General features: G+C 37.3%; 1 protein-coding gene across 3 annotated transcripts in view; it reads right to left on the bottom strand.

Annotated features, from left to right (window-relative positions):
* tnr (tenascin R (restrictin, janusin)) overlaps positions 1–13,192 on the bottom strand; it is a 132,647-nt gene that overhangs the window by 28,393 nt on the left and 91,062 nt on the right. For 2 of the 3 annotated variants that reach the window (XM_077616239.1, XM_077616237.1), the window contains 9 exons: positions 12,013–12,128; positions 7,933–8,083; positions 5,604–5,782; positions 4,378–4,468; positions 3,991–4,091; positions 2,327–2,429; positions 1,923–2,012; positions 1,518–1,651; positions 1,280–1,409 (listed from right to left, as the gene is read on the bottom strand). In XM_077616239.1, coding sequence (XP_077472365.1) covers positions 1,280–1,409; positions 1,518–1,651; positions 1,923–2,012; positions 2,327–2,429; positions 3,991–4,091; positions 4,378–4,468; positions 5,604–5,782; positions 7,933–8,083; positions 12,013–12,128 — 1,095 coding nt within the window. The remainder of the gene's footprint in view (positions 1–1,279; positions 1,410–1,517; positions 1,652–1,922; positions 2,013–2,326; positions 2,430–3,990; positions 4,092–4,377; positions 4,469–5,603; positions 5,783–7,932; positions 8,084–12,012; positions 12,129–13,192) is intronic. The other variant, XM_077616238.1, reaches the window with a different exon arrangement.

The following is a 13,192-nucleotide window of genomic DNA, read 5'->3' as shown; positions in this document are numbered from 1 at the left end:
TGTTGCTGTCGAGCCGTATGACTTGGACAGCTAAAGAGGAATTGAATGAATGAACATGAAGCAAAAAGTCCCATGGAGAGATTTTGGACTTTTTGCAGTCAGCACACATTATATTTATTGTAAAGTTAAATTGAAGGTTATATACTTGTGCAGCTGACAGCTATTTACGCTTGATCAAACTTAAAAATCAAGCTTTTGAAGCGGCATTTCAAGTGAATATCCCATGCTTTCGTTTAAGATGAGCTCTCCAGGGTACAGATAATTAGATGTTACTTTAGAAGTCGATGAAAGGATGACATCCAATTAACTTTTTCATCCCCTTATCTTCCATCTTATCAACCTGTCATCTTGTCCATGCCCAATGGTTAGAGCAGTATTATTTGCAGAAGAAATGAAATGAAGTCCTACCAGTAAGATGATGTTAAAGATGACAATAAGTGCAATTGCCGTGGTGAGGAACGAATGGATCAAGGCAGGGATGACGGATGGAAGTGCAGCGTTTTGACTGTGAAACGTCACATCGAGTTACTTTTGGAACTACGAAATCACTGCTGTCGTAAGTGGACTGAAAATTCATCAGGAAGGATTATGATTGAACATATGAATGAAAAGAACAAGGCAGAAGATGAGGGAATGATTGTGTGAGTGAGGAAATAAACATGCAAGTTAAAAGAGCCCCATCACAAATAATGAACTCATTAGCTCTACTTATATTGTCCTTGAACTGTGATTAAATTAAAAAAAATACAGAGTGACTCACCTTTTATTCAGAAAATTCACAACCAGTCTCCACTGGATCCTTAAATTCTATCATATAAATATTTTGTGGTTTTTAAAAAACCTCTGCTGCCTGGTTTGGTTGACAGAAACTCAATTACAGTGAACGGGCTGAATTACAGCGTTTTTTTTTTTTGCTTTCCTATTAGCAAAAACCCTATTAGCCCAAAATAATTACCTCAGTATTTTTTGTTGTTGTTGTCCGGTCACATTTTCTTCTTTGGAAAAGGAGTTTTATTATTTTTTACTATTTAAAGCGAAATAATCTGATTAATACTGCATTTGTAGATGACCCATAACGATAATCTAAAGCTAGAACTGGCGGCGTATTACAGATCTTTAAAAAAAAAAAGATACTATAAGTGTTTGTGGGCATGCGTGTCTATTAGAATGGGCAATTTCACCTTATTTGGGGATGACGTTTTGTTGGCCTAAATTTCTGATGACAATATTAACTATGACTTGCATTTTTTTTTTAAACAAAAAAAAGCTTTACTTCTACCTGTAAATGCATCTATGGAGGCCACATTGCTCTGCTGTCTCCCTCTCTTTGCTGCCACTGTGATGGTATATTCCGTTCCGGGCTCCAACTCTGTCAAAGTGGTGGTAGTTTCATCTCTAGGCACAGTCAACTTAAAAAAAAACAAAGAAAACTGGAATCAAATACAATGCCAACACGTATATCTGAATATTTGCACAACAGTACATCCTTAATATTTGCGTTTTCCATTCTCATTCACCTCAGTCGTCACGCCTGAGGAAGATGTGAAGGTGACCTTATATAAATCAATGGGGCCCTGGACTATGCCCCACACCAGGGTGATGGTGTTGTCTGTAGATGCTGTCACGGTTAGATCCATAGGCACATCCAGACCTGACAATATGGAGAGGCAAAAACAAAATGTGGTAAAATTGCCTATCAATTCTATCAATTTTTGCTACATCGTCAAATTGAGCTTTCACGGTTTGCCTATATCCGCGTCCATTATAATTGTGACCATCTAATCCTGCTAACATTACCAAGTGTGTATAAAACTTTCGGCTTCTGACATGAATTTTATACAGCGCACACTAACTGGTAAGGCATGAAAATACAAATTGGATATTAGTACTTTTTTCACACTAAAGAGAGAAAAGTCGCTAACCCGTTCTGGCGTTCATCGTGGCCGATGTACTTTGGTTGTCGCCTTTCATACCAGAAATACCAATACCATATTCTGTGCCAGGCACCAGATCTGAAAAAAAAACATCTGAAATCAGCCCCAAATAAGACGGAATGAAAAGACTCGGAGCGAGGTTGTTTTTAGGAAACACATCAAATTATCGATTGCACAGAAAAATAAACACTTGCAATTTTCTTGCTCCTAATACGCCCACAGGACAACATGAATTTGGAGAAATGCAATTACGGGGCGGGCAAGCAATAGACAGCATCTTGCCATGTGGAAGATTTACCTCAGTGCAAAGTGGATATGCAGTTATAAAGGGGAAAAAATCTAAGTGAAATCATTTGGTTTGTTGATGGATGACAAGTTATCTATACACTTACCAATGAGAGTTGTCTTGGTGGTGGCTCCCTCATTTCTTGGTACAATTACTTTTTCGTATTGATCACCTGCCAGCGTGCTGTATACCACTTGGTAGGCTTCCACCTATGCGTACACATAATTAGGGATATTAAAACTATTGACCACTCTTAATGTTTATTTTCAGTTTAAAGAACATTCACAGCCAACACGGATATAGTCACAAAATTATATGGTATCGGATACAGCGAAACCTTCTCAAAGGGGGACATATTGTGGAGTTTATTTTTTTTAATCACTTGTAAACAAATGGGTGGGTCCCAGGAGTGCTTTAATAGTGTTGAATGATGCAACCAAATAAATCTTTTGTTTGTGTTGTCCTTTTTAAATTTTTAATTGATTCTGCAGTCCCAAAATATCTTTTGATTATTCTAGTAACACTTTATCATTAATAAATCATGTTCAATAATTTAGGAACCTAAGTGAAAAGGGGAGTCAGTAAATTACATAAGTGTACTATGTCCGAATTTAGTTTTAATGCTATAAAATTACCCTATTTAGGAGAAATCTCCAGAACTACATGCGAACCTCTGCCATGTAACTGCAGTGGTAAAGTATAAAAAGTATTTAAATAAAAGTACACCACAAATCACCTTTGACTTTCAGTTATGATTAACTATCTTATTGTCTGATGAACATTTTTCACCGTTACAGCAGCATAGACAGAGTATTAATCCATCCCTGGAAAAACTGAAACATTAATTACTCAAAAACTAAAGAGTTTAAGGTTTAATGACGGCAATCCATTTCATAGACATGATTTCCTTCAGGAAATTTATTTCCAACAGATTGTGCTCTCAGTTACTGCTGCGCCAACTTCTTTATTTACGCTTTGTTTGCACTCTGCAGAATTCTAGGATATTTAATGATGGAAATTACAGATATGCCTGTAAATTTGGAGTCATATCAATTGATTTTCATCAGATCGATAGCTGATAAAAAGCTTGGGGTTTTGAAGATTAGGATGACACATTCTAAAAATTTTAATTTTTGCTGTACATAGTGCATATCAATCTAGGCTGTTAGGGTAATCATTATTATAAATGTGCTTGCAATGAAGAACACTTTGCTTTATTAGGAATATTAATCATTATTATAAATGTGCTTGAATATTAATCATTATATATATGTGCTTGCAATGAAGAACGCTTTGCTTTATTTTTAGAGTTATTGACATTATCAAAAGGCATTTTAATACATCTCTTGCAAGAGTAATGCTCGCTACAAAGTTAACCAAATCAACTTAAAGGTCACTCCCCTTTTGCACCTGGACTTCTCGAGACTATGGTTCACATCAAGAGAACTGTAAATTGTTTTGAGAAGCATCAGCTTCTGAAGATGGTTCACATCAAAACTCTCTTGGGAAGATTTGGAGGACTGTAAATTGTTATGAGACTCTCAATTGTTTAGATTTCTGTGATGCATGTTGTTAAATCTTATGAAACAAATTAGCAAGAGAGACATCGAGTGGACAGAATTGATCTTGACCGAGGACGCATGTGGATCGATTCTCTCTTGCAAGAACCCAGCTATGTGTCAGATGTCTGTTTCTTTGGGGCGTGTATTTGGAAATGCCCATTGGTTAACCTATCACAGGCACATACTTTTGTACTCTCACTCATATTACCTGAGCCTCACTGTTGTCCCATTCCAGCTCCAAAGTGGTGGAGGTCTTGGAGAGTAGACGCAGGTTCTTGGGGGCGTCGATCTCTGAGAAGAACGATAAAGCTGACAACGTTGGGGAGACGGAGACCAATTCTCAGGGGGGTTGAACAAGCAGATATCAGCAATGTCATCAGAAAACATGCAGTACATTTGAATAATTAATAGGTCAATATCCAAAACAGATCAATGCGGCATAACATTCGGGGTGTAAACTTCACCGGAGTCTGTCAAATGACCTTGGAAGGCAGAGTACACGAGGTCCATATGTCATGAACAGTGCTATTCCCGAAAGGCAGACTCGGGATAGCATGCAGCATGATTACCACATCTGCTTGCTGTCAGCCCTCACCGGTTGTAAATTCGATGGAAATAGATCCGCTTGCATTTCCGTTCCTCACGCCGCCCACAGACACCTCGTAAGTGGAAGCTGGACGCAGGACCTTCCCGATAAAGAAGGTAAGATTGGTGATTTTAAAACAGGTACGTGCGAACCTTTATCACAAGAGGCATATTTCACTTTAAACCACATAGCAAAGATCATTTTACATGTTTATGTTTCACAATAAATGTTCCACAAAATCATGTTTCTTTGCATCACTGGTTAAAATATTGGTATGGCGTGACCGGACGTTTCGTCGAAAGACGTTTGGTCGACCGGACGTTTGGTAGAGCAGACGTTTGGTAGAACAGACGTTTGGTAGAACGGACGTTTGGTCGCCGGGTTCGCTCGCTGTCAAATTATGACAGAGAGTTTACTGTTGATATTTTGATATTAGATATTTAGATGTTAAACTCACTCTCTCTCTCTCTCATGATTATAATTTTGAGAGCTAGTTTCAACAGTAACAACCCAGCGACCAAACGTCCGTTCGACCAAACGTCCGTTCGACCAAACGTCCGTTCGACCAAACGTCCGGTCGACCAAACGTCCGGTCGACCAAACGCCCGGGGACCAAACACAAAATAATGTTTCTTTGCATCATTGGTTAAAATATTGGTATGTATTTTAATAATTCAAAAGAGCTCATGTTTATTACCATATATTCCTCAAGGTTTGAACCTTGAGTGATGCCTTTCATGTAATTGAGCATTTAAGAGCATGAATAGATTTGTTCTCATGTTTACACATTTTACACTTTTCTTTTCATCTCAAAGTGAATTCAGTAATTCTAACCACTGGGGCAAAGCCTATTTTGTGGTCTTCATCGATAATAGTAAAATCAAGTGACAGTCAGAATGCTATATTAAAAATTGTATTCAAGTCATCACACAGAATAATAGTTTAATGTTGAACTCAATTGCCCTAGATTTCACTCCGGATAAATAAATTTGACGTCAGAAGTAGCATTTAATGAATTAATAAATTTGAGCAGTTTTCTGAAGAAAACGACACCAACAACAAAACAAACCCAAATCCAAACTATCGAGTAGTATTAATACTTGCTCATGTAAATACTTGGTTAGCCCAATTGAAAATAAAAGCAGACCTTTGCTTAACATTGTTTTAAAAAAGCCACAAGGGGTACTAGTACCTATTTATACATCAGATTGACCATAAACATGCCTCAAACTCACCTGCAAGGTGTACTGGCTGAGTGTGGGCTGAAGGCGAAATGTAGTGCGCGGGCCCTCGCCTGACACGAGGCCGTAACGCAACACAATCTGATCAATTTTGGCTTTCGGCGGCATCCACTCCAAGAACGCTACCGTGTCGGACACATCTCGCACAACCAGCTGAGTGGGTCCGTCAATCACTGCGAAACAAAGACATTGGTGCCAATTCAATTAAACACAGTTGGCATTTGGTGACATTTGCACCAACTATTAGGTGCTTGATTGTAGTAATTGGGTTAAAGAGTGGAAATTATTGAAGCCAAACTGCAGTTCTGGAATTGCTTTAATTATTAGTATTTTTTTTATCTCAATTTTAGAAAATACAACAATAAACTGAGTCACCTAATAAAGCATTTTTTCTTTAAACCTAGAAATGTTAGGTTTTGGTGATATTTACACAGTACAGTGTATTGTATACATGTACTATCTAGATATACATCTAAAAAAATCATTTTATTTGTCATTTAAAAAATTTGGTAAGGCTGTTACTCATTTACCATATATTTCATAATTATAATCAAGAAACTTAATTCATGTACAGTTCAAATGGCAAACCCCTATCTGAATGTTAGTGAAACTCACATTTCGGAGACAGTGAATTAACCACTCATCCACCACCTGGCCAATAAATAAATTATAAAAATAAAATATTACTATAATAAATAATGAAGTAGTAAAATATTACTCAACGTGAGTTTACTTTTGTTCACTGATATTGATATATAACACCTAACTTTATAAAGACTGATGCAGCATTTTGGGAAATGCAGCAAACCTTTTCCAAAGTGTCAATTTGAGACACACATTCAATGCCAAGATGACATTTTGATATATTTATTTATTTTATTCTTGTGTCTTGTTGACCTGGGAGGCAACTCGAGGGAATGCTGTGATTCATACAATGTGCAAAAAGGGAAGCAAGCTCTTTTTCTTTTCACTTTCTGGGTGGAATAAGTCCTACATTCAAGTTTGACATATTGTAGTCCACCTTCTTGCTTGATGTAATCACAATTGGGCCCTTGGGCCTCGTCCTAGAAAAAGCGCCCGTTGAAGACAAGAGCCAAGAAGCAACCCTCTGGTTTCTCCCTTGGACACCTCATCATACTTCAGTCTCAGAGGAAGAATAAATCTTTCTCATGAATAACTGAGCGCCTTCAAATTTGCCTTAACCTTCTTACGTGAACCAATCAGGTGTCTTCCCGCAGTGGTAAAATATTAATGAGCAGCGGCATGAATTATGAAACTGCTTAATTACGACTCATAACTTGAACAAAGTCTTGACAGAATATTGATAGTGTTTGGAGTACAGACACGGGATGAGCAACTTGAACAACTGAATCAAATCTATTAGAGATGCATTCATGAAGAGCACGGCGATACATCACTGAGACAGCAGCAGCTCATCAGTCAATGTGTATAACATTACATATTGATATGAAACTACATTTGCCGATATCGAATGTGATTTGTAGCTGGATAGATACTGTGAAATGTATTCTGGATGAAATAATTTAAATACTATTACATTCTTCTTATATTTATTCTATACAGTATTTCAATGTATTTTTAGCGTGCTCGCCTCACAGTTATGAGATCAAAGTTACAATCCCGAGTGCCTTTGAGGCCGCTAGGTGTCCAATCCATTTGGACTAGTAGGGTTGGCAGCAATTCAACGTCAATGGCAGCCAATGAGTCAAATGAGTTTCTTATAAATTGGCGCCGCCGTCTTGTCTCCTAGGTAAATGGTTCATTGTTGCACTGTACGTAAACATACTGTCATCAATAGGTGTCGCAATTATGTTGACAACATACTAAGTGCCCCAAAAAGTTATGTCAATGAATTGTGTGTATATTGGATTGGATTGGTTTGGATTGGATAACTTTATTCATCCCGTATACGGGAAATTTCGTTGTCACAGTAGCAAGAGGGTGAGGATGCAGAAATAGGAAAGGCATTTTAGACATAAATAGATAGGTAATAAGTAAGTTAATAAATAAATACATGAATAAGTATATAAATAAATAAGTGTGTTGCTGAAATATATATATATATATATATATATATATATATATATATATATATATATATATATATATATATATATATATATATACACATACATATACACATACGTGTGCACATACATATATATAAGCATATATATACATACATACACATAGATGTACATGCATGCATATAGTAGGTCTTAACACTCAACCATTTGTTTTGTTAAAGAGCCTGACAGCTACAATATTGTGAAAAGTTCTGTGCATGAGATTTAGTACCTACATGTTGTGACAGTAGCTGTAACGGGCTGGCTGCGACCTTGGTCTCTGAGCGCCACCAGGTTCACCGTGTACTCCTCTCCTGGTCTCAGACCAGTTTGTACAAAGGAGGTGATGGTGCTGGGCAACTGGGCCGTCATCCCACCGTCATTGTCCTAAGGGTAGAAAACAAAATATAATTGGGGTGGACCAAAAAAAAAAATTGTCTGAGGCCAATGAATACTTTGTGCATCATTGATTTTTCAAAAGAAAATAAACAAAAAAATAAGAAACATCAATTAATAAAGTCCCTTTTTTTCTTAAATTCCTCCATTTATAGAATTTGGGTGATTCATTTTCATAACAGAACTGCATTGCCACCATCTGCTGGCACCTAGGCGCTGAAGTGAGTTGATGAGCTTTTTTTAGACCAAAGTATAATGTGATCATTTTTCATGGCCCTCTCATGCTCAGCGGGACAGTGCTTGAGAATCCCTCTTCTATACAACACTATTATTACTACACTCCCAGCTGGAGGCAAAGTTGCACATCCACTCCCTTCTGACAGACAGATGTTACACCTGCAACGCCTTCCCAAAGGCCCGTCAGATGAAGGCTCATGTTCCACCATGTAAAAGGCATAATTACATTTATAATCTGACTAAATTAATCACTTCAAGCTTCATTGCCAAGATGTCGTGCAACAACATCCGTGATATTCCAATGACAAGCTGCGCCCAGTCTCAGGCAGACGAAGCTGAGTGATCTAAAATAATACTACATAACAATGAGGACAGCCATTTTTGGTTCCAGTGTGCTTGTTAACGCAGCATCCCACTTTCATAATCAAAAGGAAAATTAAAGTTGTATTGTGCCCATGTCATTTGACTCAATGGAAGAGACATATTCATGAATGATTGTTTTTTTTTTGTGCGAGGGAGATTTTGTTGACTCTAAAGGCAGCATGTTTTGTTCATCTATTAAAGAGAAAGGTCAGCCTTGGATACTTTTGTTTAAAAAGCGCAATGTGTTTTGTTAATGTGCTGCAATACAGTTCAGAATCATAGACCAGTACAACGAGTTTTAAGGTCAGAGTTCTGTCAGAAAGAAAAAGTTAAAAGTGTGTTCACAAACACATTCAATGACATTTGAAATGAACTTTACGTAGCGATATTTTGCCCGCTTTCCGGGAAATAGAAACAATTTGAACAGTCTGAATTTGTATGCAATAAAAACAATAATAATGGAATTTGTTGCTCCTTTGACACCATCTTAGACGCTGGACAGATGCAAATGCTTTAACGTTGATGTTGAGTTTGTACAGAACTTGTACTTTATGTGCAATTTTGTAACCTATCAAACAAAATGCTGTTTCAAATGCATAACATTAACGTTCCGCCAAAAATATATTCAAGCCATGGCGGAATTTCATTGTGTTTGCATGTATTTTAGGTAGTTGTAGTTCTTCTTCCAAGCACAATACAGAAATTTCATCTGTTCTATAACCACAGACATAGTAACTCAAAAACACTGACATCTTTAATTATCTTACCAAATGAATGGAAATACCACTCATTTCTGCCAGTCTCCTATAAAATACAAACCATTTGTATTGTTGTCTTTTAAACTGCAGTCCCTGTCATTATAAACCCAGACTTTTTATGGAGAGCAAAATAAGTTTCTTTTGCAAACATTCATAAAACTGGAAAACAAGACCACGCAATTACAGAGATAACAAAAAAAACAATTAAAGGCCTTTGAACTTTCAAAGTTTTACATCCCTCCGTCAGCTTTAACATGATGCATATGCATCACAAGCTGTTGTGATGTACAGGAAACAAGATGCTGCCAAGTACCCGCACGCTATTTCCTCCTTTTCAAGGATGACGGGATGAGTCACAAGAAATATGAGCTGTGTTTAAGCCGCAAGCCTCATTTAACGCAACTTCATCTGCAAAAAGGCGTTACATAATGCAAACATTACACCATGCCTTTTGTAATCTTAGTAATGTTTTCAAAAGGGCTTGAAATTATCAGCAAAACATTAGGATATATAGAGTGCCTCATTTAGGAGCCTCACTCTCCCCCAAAAAACAGTTATTATATATTTTGATTTCTTAATAATCCACTATAGCACGTGTCAAAGTGGCGGCCCGGGGGCCAAATCTGGCCCACCGCATCATTTTGTGTGGCCCGGGAAAGTAAATCATGAGTGCTGACTTTCTGTTTTAGGATCAAATTAAAATGAAGAGTATAGATGTATATTAAATTTCCTGATTTTCCCCCTTTCAAATCAATAATTGTAATTTTTTAATCCATTTTTTTCTGTATTTTTAGTTCAAAAATCATTTTGTAAAATCTAAAAATATATTTTAAAAAAGCTAAAATAAACATTGTTTTAGATCTATAAAAAATGAATATTCAGGGCTTTTAACCCAGTTCTTTTAAATCATTTATTAAAAAAAATCTAAATGTTATATCTAAAATGGTCCGGCCCACATGAAATCGAGTTGACGTTAACGCAGCCCGCGAACCAACCAGAGTCTGACACCCCTGCACTATAAAAATACACAGTGATTTAAAGGTTATTTTACTAGAGTGTTTTCATTTACTTTTTTTCCCCTCTTTTGTGCTGTGCTGTAACGAGGCCGGCAAACTCATTTCTAATTTTTTTCACATGTTCATGTCAAGTTAATTATGGATTGGACGTCTATGGGCGGACAGTCTTCTGAGTTTAAATGAATTGGATGGCAATCTCCATCAATATAGTACATTAGTTTGTATTGGAAGTGTATTAGATTTTGTATAAATCACTTTTAATAACTGTCACACATGATGTACAAAAACCCTGATTCTGCCTGCTATATGTCCTTTTTAAAAAAAAATACGAATCAAGCATATTTCCATTAGGAGATTGTCAAAATTCCCAATCCTCTCATTGCTGGATTAAATCCAGGGAAGGGGGGCAGGACTTCAAACTCCTAATGTGATTTCCCCTGGCGGCTGCAGAATTGCTGGAAGACCGCTGGTGGGTGGGTGGGGAGTGAGAACCGCTTGCGGGGAAAAGAGGAAAGCAAAAGCGGTGAAGGAGGATGGAGGTTACATTTGGGGATAGGCAGCAGTTTGACCATTACAGCAGGAAGGTGGAAAATGGAGAGGAAAAAAATGGGGATGGAGGAACGAGTGAGGCGTTGGATGTTGCTAAAAACAAAGAAAGAAGCGCAGCACCATGAAAAACCGGATGGGGAGAATGCAGGCGGGAGGGCTAAAAGCAATAAAATCACATTAGAAAGGACTGTGTTTTGATTAGGAAACATCCAACACTCAAAAGAGGTTAACAGAAAAACAAAAAAAAGGTCTGGTTGTCACATTTCAAGCTTGGAAACTGGTCAAACCGAAGCGCATCTCACCCAGAGGAGACCTTAAAGGAGAAAACCAATTACAGGGAAAGGGCTGAGATTAAAGTGGCTAGAGTACCTGAGTTTACCCCCAGATTTAGAAGGAGAGAGGTTTTTGATTACTGCCTTTGAACCCGGTCTGACTTGGGTTTAACAAAGGGTTATGCTCTCAATGGGGTTTACTGGATCATCCTTTTAATAGCCAATAAGCTTCCCACAATCCGGCAGCCTAATTCAAAACACACCAATGCTTTGTATATTTTTCTTTCTAATACACCATGGATGCATGGCTCATTTTAATGATGGTGTTATTTTTCAGAAATCTCAAGATCCTCATTAAGACCCCCTCCCTGCCTTTCTGTTTGTGACAAGGACATCCAACTTGTTTGGGAAGTTTGCCATTGTCAGAAAGAAAATCCTTTTTTTTGTCATATCAGGCAAAACTGTCAGAATGACCTTAAAAGTGGACAGTAGAGGAGGAACCCTCCTGAGAGGTACAAGGTGTGACTGACAGGGCATCAATAACACCTCATGCACTGGCAGACACAACCCTCAAACTATCGTAGAATATTCTCCATCGGCCAAATAATTAAATGCATTCAAATCCTGCTAGCAGTTTTAACATTGCCCCCTCAAAATAGAGTAGTAGTATGTTGTACTGGTATAATGACAATACATAAAATGCTTTTAATTCAATACTACGGTACCTTGGGGATGAAGCTGATCTCCCAGCCATCGAAGGAATAGTAGGAAGGTTTCCACTGGACCTCAACGGATGTCTCGGTGATGGATTTGAAGACTAAACCATCAGGATTGGAGAGGTCTGGCGAGGAAGTGGTAGATGTATTATTTTGTTTCAGTGACCCACGTGGCCCATAAATCACATCCATCACATGCTGAAGGTGTCCAATATTTAACATTTCCCTGGTGAATGGATTTTGTCATTCCCTTGCCTTTCATTTCTAAATGGCATTTCATCTAATAGATTGGTAAACCTTTCCACTCCTATTTTTTAAATGAGGGTCTTCGGTTTTCTCCGATTTACTTTTTGAATATAGGGGAGTGTTAGGATTGAATTATTTGGGGATTTTGATTATCATGTGTTTTGCCTCTGTGTGGCTTGTCTTGTTTAACCCGTTGTGGTCTGCCCTCTTTTGCCTCAGCCAATCCTAACCCTTCTCCTTGAAGGCTCAAGTAACAAGTTTATGTTCATTGAAGAACCTTATTCGCGCCCGCCTGGCTTCCTGCACGTGTCCATTTCCCGTTCCAATTCCGCTCAAACTTAACAGAGGGCAGCTGAACCCCTTTTTGAGGACATCCATTTTCCAAAGCACTCATTCTTGAGTACTCAACGTGCTCAGTCACTTCCAGGTATGAATCAAAAGTGCCACATTTAATACATTCTGGGCTTAATTTGGAGAAAAAAAGAAATATTGTGTTGGCCCCAGGTGTTCTTTATCGATGCAAGAATGTGGTAGAAATATATATATATATATATATATATATATATATATATATATATATATATATATATATATATATATATATATATATATATATATATATATATGTATGTATATATATATATATATATATATATATATATATATATATATATATATATATATATACACACACACACCTATCCACTGGAAATACAATTGATATGAACGCAAGTCGATCTAGATAAGAGAAAATACCAAATAACCCTTATTTTTTTGCTCTATGTCAGCTTCCATTGTTTGCTTGAAAAAGATCAGTCTGATTTTAAAAGTCAATTTCACAACTAATTTTCCGTCGTCATATTAGAATTATTTTAGAGACCATTTGGGAAAATGTCTTATTTTCAACAAGACGGTAGCTTAGAAATATCTTGTTTTTATACCT

The sequence above is a fragment of the Stigmatopora argus genome, chromosome 12, assembly GCF_051989625.1.
Source record: "Stigmatopora argus isolate UIUO_Sarg chromosome 12, RoL_Sarg_1.0, whole genome shotgun sequence".
In the NCBI taxonomy this organism is placed as follows: Eukaryota; Metazoa; Chordata; class Actinopteri; order Syngnathiformes; family Syngnathidae; genus Stigmatopora; species Stigmatopora argus.
Note: the sequence above shows the minus strand (reverse complement) of the source record. Positions and strands in the feature narration are given on the sequence as shown.